At 32.9% G+C, this 23,491-nt stretch overlaps 2 protein-coding genes across 10 annotated transcripts in view; one reads left to right on the forward strand and one right to left on the reverse strand.

The window, feature by feature from the left end:
- Positions 1–1,907, reverse strand: part of LOC106051463 (EGF domain-specific O-linked N-acetylglucosamine transferase-like) — a 31,396-nt gene extending 29,489 nt beyond the window's left edge. Inside the window, exon 1 of one of the 4 annotated variants that reach the window (XM_056028204.1) lies at positions 1,775–1,907. The gene's annotated coding sequence lies outside the window, so the exon portion shown is untranslated. Of the gene's footprint in view, positions 1–1,665 lie in introns of all 4 variants that reach the window. The other 3 variants (XM_056028202.1, XM_056028206.1, XM_056028203.1) reach the window with 3 other exon arrangements.
- On the forward strand, positions 1,889–22,537 carry LOC106066152 (orphan steroid hormone receptor 2-like). 6 transcript variants are annotated; one of them, XM_013225112.2, is made up of 16 exons: positions 1,889–2,020; positions 5,058–5,292; positions 5,634–5,804; positions 5,936–6,065; positions 6,387–6,566; positions 7,017–7,150; positions 7,259–7,379; positions 8,049–8,096; positions 8,376–8,399; positions 9,983–10,030; positions 12,712–12,902; positions 16,639–16,732; positions 17,406–17,562; positions 17,665–17,807; positions 18,808–18,945; positions 19,173–22,537. In XM_013225112.2, the coding sequence occupies exons 2-16, from the start codon at positions 5,116–5,118 to the stop codon at positions 19,721–19,723; spliced, it is 2,307 nt and encodes a 768-aa protein (XP_013080566.2). In that variant the 5' UTR covers positions 1,889–2,020; positions 5,058–5,115; the 3' UTR covers positions 19,724–22,537. The 6 variants fall into 6 exon arrangements, with proteins under 6 accessions (XP_013080566.2, XP_055884176.1, XP_013080567.2 ...); XM_056028200.1 differs by lacking the exon at positions 1,889–2,020 and adding an exon at positions 2,276–2,397; XM_056028201.1 differs by lacking the exon at positions 9,983–10,030.
- The last annotated feature ends 954 nt before the right edge of the window (positions 22,538–23,491 follow it).

The following is a 23,491-nucleotide window of genomic DNA, read 5'->3' on the forward strand; positions in this document are numbered from 1 at the left end:
AGTAAAAAAAATAATTTCATACATAAATTTGGAATGAGGTCGAAAAATAACAAAAAATATGTTCACACAAAGTCACCAAAAAGTCAAAGTGGTCATAACTTTTTAACCAATAAAGAAATATTATATTTTAATGAAAATTTCAACAGAAATGAATGATTATGATCATTATGTGTTATTTATTTCATAGATACTTATTTTAAATTTGGAAATGTATTTTTAAAAAATATAGAGAGAGTAGTTTATTTAATCCAGACATTACATGAATTCAGATACTCTCTGTTTGTGTGGTCATTAAATCTTTTTTTTGATATTTGATATGAAACTAGCATGCCTTAGAATGTGCTTGTTCATTTTCCAATGAATCTGACCCAATTTCCTTCCATTTAGTTGTCTTTTAAAAAAAAAAAAAAATTCCCTTTCAGACCTTGTGGTCTTTAGGGCAGATGAAATAAAGGTCATGTCATCTGTTTCTGTGGCCTACGGTTTACCAGGGTGTCATGTGGCCAGCACTACGACCAACAGCCTTTACTTTTCTCCAGATAACCTTAGGTACCCATTAGAGCTGGGTGGACTCAGAGGCGCCCGAATATCCTGAAGTTAAAAATCCCAGTCTTCAAGCGCTTTACCGCTCAGCCACCGCGCCTCCAGTTGTCTTTTTATGTAAGAAAAAAGAATTTCAAATGTCTAAGTCAGGTTGTTGATTTTTCCTATGTTACCAAGATGACTTTACCTCTACCTCTTAAGATTTTCTTAACAAAATTTTTTTCAAACAGCCAGTTTTGGACATCAATGTTAATGATCTTAAATATTATGTATTTGTTTTTTTGTTGTTTTTTTTTATAGAGAATAAATGGGCAAATGTTTGTAGTGAGCTTGGTACATTGAATGAAGTTAAATGCCTAGACGCCCTAGATCTAGAGTAATCTAGACTTAAAGTAGACCTACTAGATACTAGATAGATCTAGATTTATATAGAGAGAATATACTAATATAGTCACATAGTTGACATAGTGGATTCAGCTATTTACTAATTTAGGCAAGAATGGCTATCCTAACCTGTACTAGTAACTATAGACTAGTATATACTATGTTAGTATGTAACTATACTACAAAAGATCATCTGTATTAGAAATTTATTATAAACAAAAAACACAAACATTCAACACATGGTACATGTCATTGTCACATCTGATCTATTGCTAATCAATACTAATCATGAAATACAGATTCTATGATGATAGATAATGATGATCTACTATCTATACAATACTACACTAGTGTCACTAGTCCTAGTACTACTAACTAGAGTCTAGTCTAGATCTACTTTTAACTTTAACTTTAAACTACTAGTACACTAGTGTGTCACTAGTAGTAGTAGTAGTAGACTAGAGTCTAAATCTGTCAGAATCTAGGTCTATCTAAAATCTATCTTTCTTTCTAAATTCGACTCATGAAGTCATGATCATGTCATGTCATGGCATCATGGTGATCTACTGCTACTCATCTACTCAGAGACAGAGTCTACTGTGACTCTCTCTGAGTTCTGAGTCTGAGTAGTCTGAGTACTCTAACTCTACTCATCTGACAGCTAATTCTAATCTAATGATCTATGACTATGATAATCTATCAAATCATCTTATGATCTACTATTCAAATTCAGTGTACATTTTTTTTCAATGGTCTCTTTATTAGATCTAGACCTAGACAGCCTAGAATAGATTCTATAGATTACTCTCAAAATTTTAGTAGTAGTAGTAGATCTACATCGACTTACACTTTTACTTTCGATTTTGTGTTACTATTTTTGTTTTCAGAAGACTTCCGGCCAATGTAAAATTGCGCATTTTCAAATCTCGCAAGAATTTGTGAGAACAGGACATTTTGGCCTATCAAATGCCTAACTTCTCCTGCGTCTCTCTAAATCTTGGGTCACAACCTCTGACCTTTATTTACAGACTACGAGGACACAACATATTTTGACAAAAAAAACTATTGTATTTTATTACACATTTAGTCTTGGGTAAGTTTATTATCTAACCGTTTGTATCAATTTTAGCATTAAATCGCTTCAATTGGTATTTTTACGGTAACGGCATGTTTTATAAATAATAGTCTTGCTGGGTTCAAGAGAGCCGCCATTCCAAGTCTCATCATCTCTTGCTCGCGCGTATAAATTTTCTAACGGATTGTTAATAAATGTTTTAAGTTTTCGCTTATTAGATGTACCAAACGCTTTCCACCTTTTCTTTTCTGTTTTTTAATGTTTAATTGAATCTTTCAACCGATAAATTAGCGCCTTTATGCCGGCTGAAAAGGCAGGAAGTGTTGCTATTTTGGCAAATCAAGCCGAGGCCATTCGTAAACATAACCCCCGCCTCATTCGCCACATGGGTTTAAGTGCGTGACCTTTGAATGTTTGTATTTATAAATTAGGTTTAAAAGCAACACTTAATTTTTGTTATTTCATATGTTTCGACTGTTTCAATACCACTCTGACACAATTAATTAATTTAAATTTTAGCAGGTATTATTCAACTACAATTGTAGATGTATTTGAACCTCTCCCGATATTATCGATCTCCTTCAACCTTTGTCCTTTAGCTCACGGTCAGCAAAATAGATCTAGGTCGCTAGCATATTTTATGCAAATTTATCGGTCACTGAACTGTTGCGCTTTTCAAAAGAGTTTTTAAAGAAGATTTTTAAAAAATTAAAGTTCTCCTGTTGTATGAAAACAAATAAATACATAGAGATTGATATCTTAAACCAGTTAAATACTTCAGCTTCTTTAAAAAAAAATAATTTTATAATATTTATATCGGTAGAAATTGGCCTAAATCTATAACTGTATATCTATCTATTCTATCTAATCTCTAACTAGTTTTACTAGATCTATACCTTTTGTTTTTATATCTGGATCCTAGTCCTAGGTTAGGTCTTACATTAGAATAGGTAGTCCACTACAAAATCCTTTACCAATAAATGTGTAATAGAATGAAAGAGGATGAAATATGATTTCCAACAACACCAAACTATTATGCTAGCATTATGATATTAGTTCAAAAATAATTGATATTGTCAAATATTGTATGTTTGTCCAAAGTGCCCTGACATCCTGTGACAGAGAAATATTAAAATAAATGGAGCAATTTTATTTTCGAATGTGAATATTGAATACATATATACAAAAGTATTATCAAAATGAACAGTTTCAAAAGAAGAGTTTGAATTTAAAAGTTGTAAAGAAAATTAAAATATTATAATAAACCATGAAAAAGTTTAAGTTTGCTAGGATTGGTCATATAAAGATAGTCTTCCCATTGTCAAGTTTCCAAAAGAAGAAAAATCTTAAGAATTGATCTAGTTATAGAACTCTAGACTAAATCACAAAATGTATAGATCTTCCAATTAGGCTTTAGATTTAGTCCTATTAAAGTATATTATATTTTAAATTTTTTAGATCTACATTTACAGTTAGTGGGTTAGCTACTTAGGTCCCTATGGCTCAACATCCCAAAAGAACAGCCATATACTCTTACAGTCATGGAAACATGTGTTTATTATATTAGCATATAAGTATAAGTGTTTTAAAAAAGTACAGAGTACAGCATTCAATTTTTTAAGTATAATTTACTTCTATTTTTATTTTATTTATTTGGTGGTTTATATTTTGTGGGAGTTCTTAAAGGGTTGTCTCATTTAAAAAATAATAAATATGGTATCATAACAAAGTTGGATCAATTTTGTAGGTCTTTATATATATATGGGTGCTAATTAATTTTTTTTTTCTTGATATTTGAAAATTACCCATTTTCCATATAAAAATATCTCAGAAATTACAGAGATATAAAAATGTTTTTTCAATAGTTTGTTGAACTTTTTTTTTCAAAGATAATCTGTAGGAAATGTCATAAAAATGCCATTTTAAGAAACAACTTATTTTCTTATGACAAGCTTAAATTCATTTCTGTAAAACCTGAACATGAAATGGTTGCTGGTGTCAACCATGTTTTAAGATCACAATGGAATCTGGTGCTAGTACCTAAATTAGAAGAAAAAGATTTATTAAGCAGTTTACATTTTAGTAGGAGAAAGACACACACCCACATGCACACTCTAGCATCAGCCATTGATATGAGCATCAGTCTAACTGTTCATTTCCAAATTGAGTTATTGACATTAAGTTTAGTGTCTTAAGGCCTCTTCAAAGTCTAAGTCCCTACCAAGCAACATTCACACAGGCATACTGTTCTGTAGATTGTTGACTATAAAGAGCAGTATAGTCTTTTTATTTATAAACAATATCTAGCGTAGTATTGGTACATAATCCTTTTGAACCCCTCTCCCCAATTACAAATAAAAAACAGTCTAATTTTTAAAAAAGCTATATATATATATATTCTTTAGTAATAAGAGTGAATTGTCACAAAAGGACTATACTATACTACAGCAAATATCTAATTACTATGGTCTCCTTCAGTCTTGAAACAACTATCCAATGGATAATCTTATAGAAATGAGATGAATGCCTGGGCATTAGCTATGGTCAGAAAAATGTTGCAGTTCTCCCCTCTCCATGTAGCTGATTTAACTAAAGGAATGACAAGTCCCAATAATGGTTTGGAATCAGTGGCGTGCAGGCTCTGCCAGGGTGTAGAACTATGTACTTAAAGCTACCAAAGGCTCCTGATTTTTTTCTCAGGGTTGACTCCTGAAGCCTTTCCATGTTTGGGAATAGAAGCAAGGTAGCAGAAGTTTGAATTCAGAGTTTTCCTTCTCCTAGATGCATAGCCAGCTAAGGCTAATGAGCCCCTCCTGTCCAAAGCTTACTGGTTTAGGTGCCAGTTACTTGCCTATAAAGTGCTTCCAATGGCATGCATCTGAAGTAGATTTTGACAAAAAGTCCAACTTCTGGCCTTTACTTGTAGCTCAGATATTGGGTTCGGGGAACTGTTGTCACAGCCAGGCTAATTACTAGAACCAAATAATCTAAGAAAATGACCTTTACATGGGTAATAAAACATTTTTCACATTTATAATTGTGTGTCTGTTCTCAGGTGAGATCTACAGTCTGTGTTATATGTTGTGTATTTCTAACACTTGTCTCTGGCAACCATGGAGGAGGGAGCCTCTGTGGAAACCAAAAAGGAATTAAACTCAGAAATTGAAGCAGCTGCAGCAGCAGTGATGGATGGTACAGAAATGATTCATGTAATGACTTCAGGATCTGTGACTCTTCCAATAACATTAACACAGGGTGGTCTTATGTCTTTGTCTTCCCCTTCACAGAATGTAAGCAGTCCATTCGGATACTCATGCACTCATATATATATATTATTGCTTTTGAAATTATATTATTACAGTTTAAAATAACATTGTTTATTTTATTTAACTCTGGACAATTAGACTCACCATCTGTACCAGTCTGATACATGCACACATTCATATTAGATAGGTAAAGCAGGTCAGTCTAATTCTCCATAGTGTTGAAACAAAATAAACATAGTTTTATAAGTTCTCGTGCATTTTTTTTTTTCATATTGTAAATGAATATTAATATTGAAGAATTGGTTTCATGTATGTATTGATGTCTATTGAAATAATTTTTTTTCCATTCCAACTATTTGATCTAGATGAGTGATCAGGGAATCACATACTTACTACAGGGTGGCAGCATGTCCAATGGTGGTCAGGTTGTCATGTCTGGATCAGATTTAACTTTGAGACTTAAAGAAGGCAACACTCAAGTTGTTCAAGTGCCCACTGGCTCACTGCAACAGGTGGATTGGGCATCAAAATTAAAAGTAGGCACATAGCATTTGTTCTTTTCTTCACTAGGAGTTTTTGACATCAGACATTTTTACTGCACATTGCAGTTTTAAACAAAAATGACATGCTTTTAACTTGTGATCTAATTGAACTAAATTTGTGTTAGGAACTTCAACATGCTCAGCGCATTGAGCGTTTGCGAGAAGAGCAAAGACAAGTTCAAGATCGTGTGACACAAAAGATGCAGTTTGAACAGAAATATGAACCTTGTGTGGTGTGTGGAGACAGGGCATCAGGTACATTGTCGCACAGAGTGTTGTATAAAAAGAGCTATAAATAAGAATGCCATTTTACTAATGACCTTTTCTTTTTTAGATGATGAAAACATTGACAATGAAATAGTTTATTTTTTGTTTCAGTTTTGTTTTTCTTGTTTTTTCTTTTTGATAATTTGTTTCAAGTCACAGTAATCTATTTCTAAAGTATATGATAGATTTACAGATAAAAGAAAAAAATGTTCATCTGCTGTTTGAATATATATTAATAAATTAAGATTCTTTTTTTATTGTAATACCTTTGACATAAATCTTTTTTATGTTTATTTTGCTTACTTGCAGGTCGACATTATGGTGCAATTAGTTGTGAAGGCTGTAAAGGTTTTTTCAAACGTTCAATCAGGAAACAGTTAGGTTATGCTTGTCGGGGGGCAAGAGATTGTCCGGTGACCAAACTTCATCGTAATCGATGTCAGTATTGTCGACTTCAGAAGTGCCTGGCTGTGGGGATGAGGTCAGAATGTGAGTGATTGAAACATTTTCCTTTAATTTAGTCATTTTATAGAGACAACTTGAAGATAATCTCATAACAAAGTGATCTAGACAAAACTAAATGCATTATGCTCAGGTCATGACATCAGTCTTAAAATAAATGATAAGTTCTATTTGGCTTATTGGAGTTTGGCTTCTGAACTAAGGGATCTTGGACTTGAATGTTGTTGAAGACGGATTTTGAATTTCAGGATTTTTGAGACACCCCTGAGTCCACCCAAATCTAATAGATACCTGACAGTAGGTGTGGAAAGTAAATGTGGTTAGACGTTGTTCTGGCCACATGAAACCCTCTTTAACAGCCATAGAAACAGATGACTTTTACATCATCTGCCCTATAGATTGCAAGGTCTGAAAGGGGTACTTTACTCTTATGTATCAACACTTTCTATCTACATTCAATGATCTTTTTTTCAACAGCTGTACAACAAGAACGTCGTCCAAGTGACCAGAGAGATAAAATACCTGGTACAGTGGCCACATCTACACAGCGTATATATATCAGAAAAGATTTTAACAGTCCATCGGCTGCTATTCCAACTTTCAGTCCTAAGGTATATTGTCATGATTGATTCTTTGTTCTATTCAATTTGGGGAGTTAAACTTCATTTGTAAGAACAGACATTTTAGTGATAATGTAACCAGATTGATCATTTCAACAGCCTTTAGATGATCCCAAGTACGGTAGTCTATTGGCTAACCTTCAAGAACGTGTAGTGCATACAGATCAGGGCATGGTGGTACTGAGCTCTCAGATGTCTCCTAGTTCTACCATTAATACAGGTTAGTTCTCCAAAATAAATTTAGTACAGTGCGTAATAATCACCTGATTATTTAAATAGGAAAGGAGTAGTTTTTCAAGTGACTTTATTATTTGTGGATGTTTATCTTCATATTTCTTGTGCATGGGTATTTTTATCTCACCTTATCCTTCATGTTTTGTAACTTTAATGTTTTTTTGTAACTTGGGTAGATGAGTTTTCACAGTTGGGTTTGATTTCATTTTTATAGTTTTACTTTTGTAGTCATCATTACTTACATAACATACTTACACTCTGCTAATGCTACAAGATATACAATAGACCAACGATAAATAGTTTGGGCAATTTTTATCAAGAACATTTTTTTTCTTTCTAATTCTAAGATTTGCATTGATAAAATTGCATGACATAGACATTGAAAAATACATTTTAAAAAGTTTTTCTATGCAATCAACAACAGACACTTAGACCTTTGATAAATTATGTCCAAATATAAATCTCAGTTCTTAAGAAGAGGCATTATTTGTATCTTTTTAAATATGTCTCAAACCATATTGCCAGGTGAAAATTGTTTATTGAGCTAGCTACATGTTAGAACTATCGTGACTATTTAGTTGTGTTCTCTATAGGCATGTATTACGCACTGAGTTTTTTGTTTTTTTTTCATTGGATTGTGTGCTTCTATGTTTAGATCTGACCACCTTAGCCAATGTTGTCAGCACAGTCAGCAACACTGAAGGTAATTTGCTTACACACTACACATGGGCACTATCCCTAAATGCACCTGTATGTAAACTGATCATTAAACATGTTTTGTTCTAGTGCCTTTATTGGTGCTTGGGGACAGACACATTATTTTCTTGTATGCTATTATCACCCTTTGATGACTCAATCTAAACTTGCTTCTGCCCACCAATATATTATATGAAGAAAATATTTTATTAGATAAGTTTTTGTTATTACCTAAGAAAACAAAAAATAATGTCAGTGAAAATGAAGACTTTGTTATTATTTCCAGTGCTGACAAACTTGGCCATTGAAGGTTTGTAGATAGTTCATTATTCCCATGTAACTTTTCAATGAAAGGTCAGAGCAAGTCCATAGAACGGCATATTTGTTAGCTATTTAATTTTTATCAGCCATATACATACACAAAAGCATGGATTTAGAACCAAACAACCTAATGGCATTATGTTTGCCAAAATGGATTTTATCCTGGACAACCTAGAAATAAGCATTATGATTATGCATGCTAAAGTGAGTTACTTGAAGGAATTACCCCTTATTTTTTTAATGGACTACATCATTATTTCATACATTAAATCCATGAATATATTTTTTTAGAATAGAGAATTTCAAACATACAAATTCATTAATCAATTGCTTTTAAAGAATATTTCAATTTAATACAAAAAAAAAATCTTTTAATTTCTCATAACAAAAGAAACGTTGAATGCATTGCTATCAAAAGACAAAAAAAAATTGTATTTTATTAATTTTCATCTCTTTTAATTGCATGGAATGACTGACTAATTCCTCTCATTGGCATGGAAGTTTCTAATAGACATGATTCACTTTATGATCATTCTAACACAGGTCTCACAGTACTTGTAATTAACATTTATGTCAAACTTTGCTTTTCTTGTGCTAATTTGCTTGATATTATTTCCTGCAGTCAAACTGAGTTATATCAAATCCGGTGTTTGTTTTTTAATTTGGCTTTCTCTTATCCTTCTTGGTGCTGGTGCACAGCAACATTGACCATGGAACCTCCCTCTTATCTCTTGGTGCTGGTGCACAGCAACATTGACCATGGAACCTCCCTCTTATCTCTTGGTGCTGGTGCACAGCACCATTGACCATGGAACCTCCCTCTTATCTCTTGGTCTTTAGTGGGAGGACATTTTGCTAGCCTGAAGAAAATGTCTAGAGCTAGACAAATGTACAGAGCTAGACAAATGTACAGAGCTAGACAAATGTACAGAGCTAGACAAATGTACAGATTGATTGTCTAGAAAATGAAGAGATTTATAATAATGGCCTACTATGTAATAATAACAACCAATTGCCCAGTGGCTAGTGATATAACAAAGTGTTTGACTGTAGTGCTGTTGTCTGTCATGTTTTCTCAAATAAGTGTATTGCCCCTTTTATCCTTTTCCTTAACAGATGATACATAGGTAATGAATCCAAAACAAATCAATATGAAGCATGAATGTTGACTTTTAAATTTTAGATCTTTGGATAGTTTTAAAGTAGTATTTTTTTTTTGTTCTGCTTATCAATTTAAAAAAAAAAAAAGAACTTTTGATTCTTATTGGATCATTGGATTTTTTATTTACATATATTTTTTGCCATATACACTTACAGATGAAAAAAACAGAAGAAATTGATATATTTTACTGTCAAACAAGATGACCCCCATTTCTAACATTAAACTAATAGTGTAATCATTATTATCACAAAAAATATATTCAATGGATTCAATATTATCAAATGACAGAGTTAAATCCCTTTTCTTGTCATATTTTTGTTTTTCTTTCTCTGTTCTTATTTTGGTTTGTGCTTTGCTAAGCTTGGTCTCCCTTGTATTTGGTTTTAGTCTTGCTAACTTTATATTATCAGCTCTGGCAACACTTGCAGATGTAGTGTGTACAGTTAACAACACTGAAGGTAATCAAACTCACATTTCTAGTTTCACTCACTAGATAGCTTCCCTTGGCTTTTAATAGGTGCTTTTTAATGTTATTTGTTGGTTGTTGTTTGAACTCATTCTTTCCCTTGAAAGCTAGAATGTTGTAGTTGTCATAGTCACATAATCATATTCAGAAGTTGTTTTTTTTAACAATATAAACTTGGCCTTTGTTAGTTAAAAATATTATTTCAAAAAATCATTAATGCTGACTGATCATAGCACAGTGATGACTACAATCTTCATCTCAAGGGAAACTCTGCATTTAAATTTGTTTAATTTGATAGGAAATAATTGTGTCTGTCCTCAACGTATCACAAAGTGCCCATGAGCCAGATACATTTTGTTTTTTGTGAAGCTAAATTTGAGCCTGCTAGAGTTTCTCTCCTTCTTAAAGTCAAAATTCAAAAAGTACAATTTCAAAAGCAATCTTTAGCATATTTCTGTATTTGTAGATATATTTCCTGTCATACATAAGGTGAAGAATAAATGTGAATATAATCAAAACAATTTTGTTACCTCCATATTACAGTTTATATTCTATGCTTGCATTGGTCATAAGTTGTATGTTGAGATATGCTTACATCTTTTATACTTAACAATTTAATTATTTTGTTATTTTAAAAATTCCAAATCATTGTTCTGTTTTAATTAGAGTATTAAAGGTAACCATGAATATGACATGTTTAAAAAAAAACATTTAGTGATAAAAGAAATGTATAAAATTTCCCTTTGAGTACCAATCCTATATGATGGTTAGTTGACATGTTTCTGCAGCTAACAATCCCATTGCGGTTAGTTGATATGTTTCTAAAGCTAACAATCTCATAGTGGTTAGTTGACATGTTTCTGCAGCTAACAATGACATGGTGGTTAGTTGACATGTTTCTGCAGCTAACAATCCCATTGCGGTTAGTTGATATGTTTCTAAAGCTAACAATCTCATAGTGGTTAGTTGATATGTTTCTGCAGCTAACAATGACATGGTGGTTAGTTGACATGTTTCTGCAGCTAACAATGACATGGTGGTTAGTTGATATGTTTCTGTAGCTAACAATGACATGGTGGTTAGTTGATATGTTTCTGCAGCTAACAATGACATGATGGTTAGTTGATATGTTTCTGCAGCTAACAATGACATGGTGGTTAGTTGATATGTTTCTGCAGCTAACAATGACATGGTGGTTAGTTGATATGTTTCTGCAGCTAACAATGACATGGTGGTTAGTTGATATGTTTCTGCAGCTAACAATGACATGGTGGTTAGTTGACATGTTTCTGCAGCTAACAATGACATAATGGTTAGTTGATATGTTTCTGCAGCTAACAATGACATGGTGGTTAGTTGATATGTTTCTGCGGCTAACAATGACATGGTGGTTAGTTGATATGTTTCTGCAGCTAACAATGACATGGTGGTTAGTTGACATGTTTCTGCAGCTAACAATGACATGGTGGTTAGTTGATATGTTTCTGCAGCTAACAATGACATGATGGTTAGTTGATATGTTTCTGCAGCTAACAATGACATGGTGGTTAGTTGACATGTTTCTGCAGCTAACAATCCTATGATGGATAGTTGACTTGTTTCTACAGCTAACAATTAACATTGGCATTATGTAGTCAATCAACTTACTTTACTTCCCCATTTAGAGCCCAATATCTATCTGAAGATGTGGGAATCTTCCACTACTGTCTATTGAGTGATGGAGATGAATTAAATTACTGATTTGATATATGTCAATTGAATTGCTGATGATATATCATTATTGGGGAAAAGTTTAAATATTATGAAAAAAAGGGGGAAAATATGTAAACCTAAAATGTATTAGCTATGTCTCTAATTGAAAGATGGGTGAAGCTTTTTTTTTTACTTTTCTAGTTATTTTGTAGTTACTAAAAGCAAAAATTAGATATGTCATTAATTGTCTTGTCACACATTATTCATCTGCATGCTGTGTGAACTTAACAAAGTCATTAAAACACATTGAGTTCTTAGCCAAAAATCAGATAAGCCTGTGTTGTCACATCTTACTCAATCTGTATGTTGTATGAACTTAGCTAAGCCATTGAAAACACATTCTTGAAAACAATTGAAAACAATCTAACTGGTATGAAAGCAGTGTAAAATCTGGTTTAAAATTAACTATTAATATCTGTCCAAAGAGCCTCAAATGGAATGACAGTTCTAAACTTACACAAACAATGAAAATTTGTAAACTCTCAGAAAAAAAAGTGTATATATATATATATATATATATATATGGAACTTTTTTTTAGTCAGTGAGATAAATAATACCAAAACTTGTTACTTTATGTTAGGGTCTTGTTGACACCAACATTTGTCAAACACTTTGCATGCAGATACATACATGTTGTTTAGTGACTATAGATAGTATCAATTAAACTTTAGCATCACTCATTTCTAGAAGGTAATTGTTTTAAAATAGTTTACAAATGCAAAAGCAGAAAGTTTATATTTTATAAAATAGAAAAACTAATTGTCTTGTATTTTGTATATTTGTTATGTCTAGAAAGAAATGAACAGAAATGAGTCTGTATTTTGACTAAATGTTGCATGTGTAAAATAAAATATATTAATACAAACTAAAGCTTGACAAATTTACAAATTGATTGTACAAACTATGTTCTTTGTTGACAGACTTGTCCACACTAGCTAGTGTAGTCACAACTTTAGCCACCATGGGTAAGGAGGAAGTCACTCTTGATGATTTCTCTGCTGCCCCAATGGGTTCTCCTCACAACAATGGTGATGTCAGACACAATACCTTAGAGTCAGCAGCAAGAGCATTTGACAACTTGGCCAAATCAGTTCATAGTCCACAAAGCCATGTGAGTAACGGCTATTTCTCTTATCAGCTCTAACCTAAACAAGGTCTAGTTAAAATGAAACAGAACAAATATAGCAAAATTAGATCTTAATTTGAAAATGTCTGACAGAAAAATGTTTCTTCTTTATTTTGAGAGGACAGTGCTTGAATTAAACATTAGTCAAAGCTTAACTATCAGAAGTCAGGTATAATTTAGTTCTTTAGTCTCGCTGTCTGACACATCTTGACATAGAAAAGTATCAAAATAAGAAAAAAATATCTAGTTTCTTATCAGCGACCTAAATGCACATTCACTTTTTTTCTTTAATGTCATTATTTAGTTAAATCTGGAAATAGAAAGTAAATAAAAATGACCGAAAAATAAAATATCTAATCAATATTATTATCTTATCTTATCATTTACAGACCTTCCTTCAGAGAATAACATAATTTTCTTTTCTGTTCTATGTATTTAGAAAATATCTATGTAATATCATTTGTAAATATGTGGCCTTTTGATTATAATGTCTTGTTATTTAATGAATTACATGTGTTCTCTGTTTATTTTTTTATTATGATTTTCTATAGATTTAGAAACTTTTATGATTACATTTTGATATGTGTGACAACCTGAATCTTCCAATTACAGTATACCTTTCATTTCGTAGACTAACAAAAATGAATAATAAACATAAACCTTAAAATATTTTGAGATACTTTTCCAATTATGTCAAACCTTATTTATACATTAATTAACAGTGCTTGTACTATATTCTCACTATATTACTTTTAAATGTATTCCACACAGACAAACAATATGGCTATTATATTTTCTTATTCCACACAAACAATATGGCTATTATATTTTCTTATTCCACACAGACAATGTGGCATTTATATTTTCTTATTCCAAACAGACAAACAATATGGCTATTATATTTTCTTATTCCACACAAACAATATGGTTATTATATTTTCTTATTCCACACAAACAATATGGTTATTATATTTTCTTATTCCACACAAACAATACAGTTATTATATTTTCTTATTCCACACAAACAATACGGTTATTATATTTTCTTATTCCACACAGACAATGTGGCTATTATATTTTCTTATTCCACACACACAAACAATGTGGCTACTATATTTTCTTATTCTACACACACAAACAATGTGGCTATTATATTTTCTATCTCAGCAGACCACTAGTCTCGCTTGGGGACACGACAATTCATTCACTGACATTTCGTTCACTGACAAATCGTTCACGACTTTTCGTTCATACGACTATTCGCTCACGGACTATTCGCTCACGGACTATTCGCTCACAGACAACTTGTTCACCGACAGTTGGTTCACGACAAATCGTTCACTATCAATTCGTTCACAGACAAATTGTTCACAGACAAATTGTTCACTGGATATTTCCAAAAACAAAAAATTGCTAGAGATCGGGCCTGATCAGAAATTCTTTGTTAATTTTTGTTTGTTTGTTGTTAATATTTTGTTAACGAGGACAGTATGTGATAAAAAATTATACTGAAAAGAAAAAAGAGATCTTACAAGCAAGCTGAAACATTTAAATGGGTCCTCACTTTACTCTAGGTAACATTTTTACTTTCAACATGTAGGCCTTCTTTGACACTCACGTCCGCCATGTAGTCTTGTTCGACCTACCCATATTTGCTTATCTTCTTAATAGCGGTCCAGATGTTTAATTAACATACCCATTTTATTGATATCTTTATTACAAAAACAAATCTTATCTTACATAATACAGACGTTTCTTCAAAAAGAAGATGATTACGTCCTACGCGTCATGCATTCTGCCAAGTCGCTGGTTTTCCTGACTAGCTCAGAGAGATAATTTAGCTTATAAACAATGGTACTAGATTTGGTACAATATATGGTTTCACTGTTCAACTCTGAACGTCACATACTAGATACAGATCTAAGGTTAATACTTATCAATTAAGACATCTCAGAAAAAAAAAACTAATTACATGTACAACACTAGGAAATATTTTGGTTCCCTATCAAAAAATTATAATTTATCGCAATACAACAAAATAAAATTGTTTCAATAAAATTGTTATTGAAGTCCAAGCAATCAAATTAGTCTACCGATGGGTGGTCACATATAGAAACAAGTTAACTAAAATAAAAATAAAATAAAACTTCTTTTTAAACTTGATGGAAAGTACTATACTATAGTGTCTAGTAGATATTTTCAATGTTAACAGATTAAACATGTGTATAGGCCAATAAAGTTTTATTACTTCCAGAGGAGCCAGTCTGTCTAGCACTCAACTAGGTGTTAACTAGAGTAGCCAGATGAATGGGTAGATTCCAGGTAGATGAAAAAAAAAGAGGGGGGTGTAAAGATATATTAAAGGTGAAAGTAAAAATGTTACCTATAGTAAAGTGAGGGCCCATTTACATTTTTCAGCTAGCTTGTAAGATCTCTATTTTATTTTTTTTATTTTAAGTATAATTTTTATCACATACTGTCCTCATTAACAAATATTAACAACAACAACGAAATTAAATAAACTCGGATTAGACCTGATCTCTAGAAATTTTTTGCATTAGGCAATAATAGCTACAAAAGTTTTAATGTAAATAAATTAAACACGCAACGAAAATATATAAAATTAATGCTATGTTACTATCCAGTGAACGATTTGTCTGTGAACAATTTGTCCGTGCCGTGAACGAATAGTCGCGTGAAGCAACTGCCTGTGAACAAGTTGTCTGTGAGCGAATAGTCCGTGAGCAATATGTCACGTGAACGAATTGTCGGGTGAACGAAATGTCTGGTTAACGAAAAGTCGTGAACGAAATGTCGTGGAACCGTCTCGCTTTCAATCTCTTAATTAGCGACCAATATCTTACTTGGATAACTCTGTGTTCACTATAAAAGTAATAATAATTGAGCTATATTTCTTTAAAGAACACCATTATAAAATAAAAATAACTATAGCCAATAGCTTTATGTTACTATCTAGTTATGTTATAAAATGATTGTAAGTTTTACATAAACTCATCAAATAGCACCAACAATGAGGACAGGAATTATTTATTTACATAACATGTACAACACAGTTTAGTTCCCTTGACAAGGGAAATATCTAAAACTAGTGACAACATACATTTATATACATAATGTTATTAGTGCTTGCAAATTGTTATCAAGAGAATTGACAAGGAAAGTTAGGATTCTTGGATTTCCTTGTCCAGCTCATATAGTCGCCACACTTTTTTTTTGGTAAAAATAGTTGTTATTATGCTGCCATATGACACCCATTTTAACATTTTCACCACACAGAAAGAGATTTTTATTTAATCTGGAATTTAGAATACCAACGACAAAGAAACATATCCCTACCTTATTAAATTGTTTTTATAAATCATTTCTGAACATTTACACATTTTTCTTTGTTTTGTATGTATAAATATAGAACTAGATAAAATATAGGATATTTTATTAGCAAATTTAAGGATGAAAGATTGGTTATTGTAAAATATATTATATAATTTAACAGATTTCTTAAAAGCCATCAAAGTGCTGAAATATTATTAAGATTTGATAGCTGATACAAGTCTAAAAGAGATGTTAGTCAATGTGAATGCTTTGCCCCCATTGTTTCTCAAATCAAACATTTGTTGAGGAGAGGGGTTACTGCTCTGCTGATGTCTACATACATCTCTGACATAAATAAACTTAAGGTGTGTATTTATTTGATATTCAGATGGGAGTTCTAGAGCAGTCATCTCTGTCTGAAAATAGTTTTGATCAATCTGCTAATAGTGATGGTGAAAATTCAATGCTCATAGAAACTCAAGGTAATGAACTTTTTTAATAATAAATTGCTGTGAAAATATCTTTAATGCTGTACAGTTATAAGGTCTTGATCATTTTTTACATATCTTCTGTTAACTGACTCCATCTGTGGAGGATTCTTTAACACGTTTTTTCTTCCACTTTCCATTCTCAGATCAAGTTGAAATTTTCCACAATTATTCATAGTCGGTGACAATACATGAATGAATACAAAAAATTAAACAATTATTTAATCAATTTGTGGTAATTAATTAATTATTTTTTAGATAGACAAAAGGCTTTTAAACCATGCAGTAATGAGAAATACATTAGTGATTGTCCGGTTCTTACTCTTAGATAACTTTTTTTTTTTTTTTTTTTACTAATCTTTATTGCAGCCTTGATTCCCACTAAGTTCTTTAATCTAGTTTGTGGTCTTTCTTATTCTCCCCAGGTCCTTTTAATCCAGTTTATGGTCTTTCTTATTCTCCCCAGGCCCTTGAATCTAGTTTGTGGTCTTTCTTATTCTCCCCAGGTCCTTTAATCTAGTTAGTTGTCTTTCTTATTCTCCCCAGGTCCTTTAATCTAGTTTGTGGTCTTGATTATTCTCCCCAGGTCCTTTTAATCTAGTTTGTGGTCTTTCTTATTCTCCCCTGGTCCTTTAATCTAGTTTGTGGTCTTTCTTATTCTCCCCAGGTCCTTTATTAACAGAAGGAAACTTTGCTTTTACTTTAACAACTCCATCTCCGATGCCCACATATTTGAATATTCATTATATCTGTGAAAGTGCTTCACGTCTTCTCTTTCTCTCCATGCATTGGACTCGTTCAGTCACAGCCTTTCAAGAGCTCAAGTAAGTTCATACTTTACAGGCTACTTCTCGAAGCTTAACCTTATTCAACTACACTATGAAGGCAGACAAATTACTAAGTATTTTTGATACTTCTCACCACAGTGCTGACCTCCAGACAGCGTTAGTGAGATCTTGTTGGAGTGAGCTATTCACCTTAGGACTAGCCCAGTGTTCATCTACCATGTGTTTGCCTACTATGTTGGCAGCCATCTTGAACCATCTACAAGCAAGTTTACAACGGGGAGGTAAAGGCACATTTTGTGGATTGTTTGGGCTAGGGTTAACAACAATTAAGTGTTTTAGTTCTGTAGAGTTTAGAATAATCTAAACTAGAATAAGACCTGTGTTTACAAGTTGGATTAACAAATACAAATGATAATACATACAGTGGGTAAGTAAATTATTATCTGCAATGTGGTTAAAAATTTAATCATAATACAAATAGGAAACGTACATGCACATTAATTTTTAACATAGTCTCCCCTTGCTTTTCAATGCACTTGGTGCTTCTTAGAGCTCACATTAAGGAAGGTTTTTGGCTGAGCTGCGAGTTGGGAAACACCATTTTTTTCACTGCTTCATGTAAATCTACGGCCCCTTAATGCCTCTTTGAGTGGACTAAACAAGTGGAAGTCCAATGGGGCAAGGTCAGAAATCTAAGGAGGGTGAGCCAGTACTTCAAAGTCTTTGATGAATTTCAGACGACAAAAAGATGGATCACTGAACATTGCTCTTCTTTGGTGCAAAAGGAGAGCAGAATAACCATGGCTAGTGACAATGTAACTAACAGCAGGAACTAACCTGTGCAGACATAACAATTAAATCATGCATAGTCAGTATCAATATTCACTGCTTTGAAGTTTTGTTTGATTACATCCACGCAACAGAGATGGGTCAACCAGTTTTTCTTGAGCCAGTCGCAAGTTGCTCATAGAGGATGACTTTTGGGATGCGTTTGTCCTCCATCCGGCAAACATGACAGAGCCAGCACAGGCATCATCTGACAATTTGAAGATGCTGGAAAGACCTGTTCGCACAAGGGTCTCAGTGCTGCACACTTTCTCTTGTCATGTGATTTTCAAGATCCTTCGGAGAAAGGAGACAGCGCCAGTGGAATGAATTTAGTTTTTCTCTTACTTTCCATAAGTAGTCCACCACTCACCGTACAGTAGAGTATTAATTTTATTTTATGTTTAAACATATCTTTCATTTTCTTGGAGATAATATTGTAACCTTTTCTTCTAGATCATGGTAACCAAGAGAAGGTCAAGAATGTAATAGAACATATTATACGTCTGCAGGACTACGTCAGTCATACACAAAGTCTGAACATATCCCCTGCAGAGTATGCGTATCTTAAATCTCTAGTACTCTTTGCTCCAGGTAAAAATGCAGACATTTTATTTTCAAACTTAGGACTGTTGCCTTTGGTATTTTCAAATGAGACCACCAAATCTGATAGATTATGAATATATTTGTATTGTGGTCTTATTTGGAAGTGTTAGCTAGATGAGGTTATTGAGTCTCATGTTTTCTTGTAATATATGCCCTCCTCTTATTTCGTGTTTACTGGTCCTTGTGTCATCATTGTGTCTGCTGTTATGTTTCAGACAACCCTAATGTCAGAGACAAGAGACTGATAACTCGTCTGCAAGAAAAGGGTCGCCGTGAACTTCTTCTGGCATGTTCCTCTCCAGGCAGTTCTGAGCGTGTGTCTCAACTCCTGCTTCGGCTGATACCTCTGAAAACATTTGTCCCAGCCATTATGGAAGAGCTTTTCTTTTCTGCTCTCACTGGCTCTGTTCAAATCGACAACATAATTCCTTATATTCTTCGTATGGAAACGGCTGAATACAACCTTCAGATGACAGGACAGACAGGTGCTGCTGCTGTGGCTGGGATTACTGGTGGGATAGGTGTGCCTGCATTACATGACCCTAATGCACCAAACCAGCCTCCCAGTGTGCCCATCCTTCTTGAATCAAGCCAGAACCAGCTTGGGGAAGCCAACAATGCCAGAGGGAACAGGGATTCGACTGCTACCACCACACATAATACCAACATGGGAATAAGAGCCTCTTTGCTATCAGAAGCTGGTCAGGTTCTGACACTCTACACAGATGTCCCAGTAACATCGTCACACAACTCTTCAGCGACATAAAAGTGATATTACAGCTGTATTTATTGTTCTTTGTTCAAGACATAATATCATGAAATATCAAGTCACTGCATTGATATGTTGGTGTATATATTATTATTTATCGTGTTTTTTTAATGACATTTTGAGAGATAGTTTTTATTTCACTGCTTTTTGTTTTGTTTAACTTTCAATTTGTTTCTTAAACCTTGCCCTCCAATGTCTGTACAAACTTCTTGCCTCAAAGTAGTGATATCATTGATTTGAGAGAAACTCTTGACATGTAGGTAGTGTTGAGTATGTTTGTTGAAAGCTGTATGCTCTTGTTTGAATGTCTTTTATCATTACCCATGTCTCCTATTTCAGCGCTTTAAATCTCTGTATTTTTCAATGTCAATGACAATTATTATGCCCCTCAACCTCTATGTATTTTCAAATGATTGTGTGGAGGATCCAAAAAATGGTGCAGATGTCATCAGTTATTCTGTCTAAAGATTTGTTCTTTTAAGTGGGCTGCTATTTTTGGTTTTGAATTCTTGTGAAGTGTTTTTATATTTGTTTAGGAAATGTTCATATTAAGATTATAAAAAATACTTTCCAGCATCTTTTTCTGAAACATCTTTTTTTTTTCCCAAAGGATTTTGATCTTGAGACTTCTGTTAATGCAGGATAGGTTTTAATGTAGGATATGTTCTAATGCAAATATGTTTAAATGTATTCAATGTTTTAACCTGTTTTAGTCCAGAAAAGTTTTCCCAAATGACATGAAGAGCTCCTGACATGTCACACTGTGGTCCCTGTCTCTTATCTTGGCTTCATTCTTACACAAACCTTTACCTCATCTGTCCCATGACTGTCTTGTGTCAAAAAGTCTGAACACTTTTGATTTTCTTCTTGTTTTGAAGTACACTTATAAAAGTTGTGTACAAATTATTTCAATTTCTGTTACATGACCTCACATCCATTATTTTATCAATATATACAACTAAAGAAACAATTGTTTTAAAATTGATACATTTTTAATGTACATATTTGGTTCAAATATATTTCTCACTTGTGCAATCTGTGCCATATTTGGATGATGCCAATTCTAGTACAGTTACATCCTGGCTTACTTCTAGGAAATGTACCTAACCCTGGTGTCTAAAGCTAGATTTGCACTATCATTATATTATTTCTTTTGGCAGCCATACATCATTTAAAGATTTATTTGTTCATGTCTAGATTTCAGGTACACTATGAGACATGTACTAGGGGGAAAAAATGCAGTGTTTGCAGCAAGAGCTGATAGTGAAATGTTGGTTGGAACACTTACTTGCTCTGCTTGCAATGTATATGGCCTCTAGTCACAAAGCCACTATGGTTCATTTCATAGACATGAAAGCCCGGGCATTAGCTTTGGTTGAAACAATGTCACCCCCTTTCCATTCAGCTGATGTGTCAAAAGGAATGACAAGTGCTGATACATCAGTGGCATTGAATTGTCTGCTGCAAGTTACCAGCTCCTGATTTTTCCCATCCATGGTGCAGCTGCAAGAGAGTGGAGGGTTGAGTTTCACCTAGGTGGGTAGCCAATGAGCCCCTCCTGCCTGAAACTGACTGGTTTAGGTGCCACTCATATATTTGTCCCTGTCAGTAGGAACAGTTCCACCAGATCCATTATCTGAGCCATAGTAGAAGCAGTGGAGTGTTTCTATCCATTACCACTTCCAGCAATGACAACCTTACAGAACCTGTTTGCAATAGGGTTAAAAATATGGTTTATTTTGCACTTTTGTACTTTTCAGGTGTTCTTTTTAGTCTTTATCTACCAATGTATCCTGAAACTCCTGTATGAGTATTATTATTATTACGTTTTTTTAGAGGAATGATTTGTTTTTGGGACTAAACGTGGGTCTAATTATTCCAAAGCAGGGAATCATTATGGAAACACTGCGTCAATACTTTATTAGTCAGGATGTAACTGTACACTTTCAAACCTTGTGTTCAGTGTGTATATTGAGATGTGTACATTGACTAGAGTCTTGTATAATAAATCGTGTGTACAGAAGTGAGTAACATTTATTTATTTCTTCAATGCAGCACATTTTTTGTTTATCTTTGTCTTAGTGTGTGATGGTGTTGATGACCAATTATGTAAATATTATAATGTATTTGTAATCTTTATAAAAAGAAGTGTTGCTGGTGTAGTGCTTTAACCTGTTGACATAGTGTACAGGACAGGACTACAATGATAACAATGTAGCATTTGCTTCATCTTTGTAAATTCTTCTAAACTGGGAGACACCAATGTAAAAGTATAGTTCTAGTGATCACTGCAATGTGTTTAGACACATTTATTTCCTAGTGATCTTGTAAATAATAGTGGACTTAAGGACGCAACTCTTATATTTAGAACATTCATTGAGTAGTCTATTTGATAGTTTGTACAGATGTTATGAAAGGGGGAAAATAGGAAAACAAAAATGTTAATAACTTTAAATTTATTGCATTCATTAAAAATAATCATTTGATTATGTTATAGATTTCTGAAAGGACATGCTGAGTTTTTTTTTTTAACTAAATTAATAAATTGCTTATAAAAATTTTATTGTATTTTTTTTTAATTTAAAAAAATGTAATGTGTTATAATCAAAGACAAAGATAGACAGACTAGTGAATTTGTTTTCAGGAATACGTCTTTGTTTTGTTGCCTTTATTTATCACAAGGCTACAGAAATCCTAAATGAACTTGTTCTCTAGGAATCTCATTGTTGTCATGAGTTTATTATTTGTGTATGCTTGTATGCTACCAATCTTGTTCCCTGTATTTTATTAATAAATTTCAATTAAAAGATGTGCTTTGTTTTCATTACAAATATCAAATCATAATTATTCTTTACAGACATTCCTTGAAACTAAGTCAACCTTTTATGATGCAAAATATATATATGTGTATAAAACATTTTGTTTAGTGCCCATGTGATTGTTGCTGACAATTTTAGCCATTAGGTAGGGTTAGGTACTTTTAAGGCAAATTATCTTTTATTTTAGACTTTTTTTTTTAAACCCTCATTATGATTATCATAATTAGAACTGTGTTTTAATAGGCCTGTTAGTTTATACTCTTTTTTTTTTAAGGCAAGTTATGTTCTAATTGCATTTTACAAAGTATTAGAGGGATATGGCTTATAAATCTAAAAGCCTTTGAAAATTAAAATTGGATTTGTTCAACAATAACTACTAATGTAATATTTTTCAAGACTAAATTTATTAATTTTGATCTACTGAAGGATTGGGGACTTCTATCTAAACCCTTTTTCATTGTTTGTTTCTCTGATGGAAGCCCTGAATAACTGATGTGTTGTTAGTTCAGATCTAGATTAGACAATAAACATGGAGACTAAGACTGATGTGTTGTTAGTTCAGATCTAGATTAGACAATAAACATGGAGACTAAGACTGATGTGTAAATAAGCACAGAGAATATATACATATTACTATATGATAAGTTCCTTCTAGAAGTGTAATGGTCAATTCAATATTGTGTAGATGCTGCACATTTTTTTTTTTTTTTTTGAAAGAAAAAAAAAGGGGGGGGGCAAAGGTTAAGCTAAGATAAACCCACTTTACCAAAGAAGTGCCACATACCCATTCAATACTGAATGAAAGGCTTAAACTATGCAGTATTTGAACTTGATATTCTGGCCTTTTTATCACTAAGCCACTGACTTATATTCATTGAAACATCTATGGTTAAGTTAGACATTTATAGTCATATGACAACTCTAGGACTTATAAAACAAAAACAAG

The sequence above is a fragment of the Biomphalaria glabrata genome, chromosome 4 (assembly GCF_947242115.1).
Source record: "Biomphalaria glabrata chromosome 4, xgBioGlab47.1, whole genome shotgun sequence".
NCBI classification, from domain to species: Eukaryota; Metazoa; Mollusca; class Gastropoda; family Planorbidae; genus Biomphalaria; species Biomphalaria glabrata.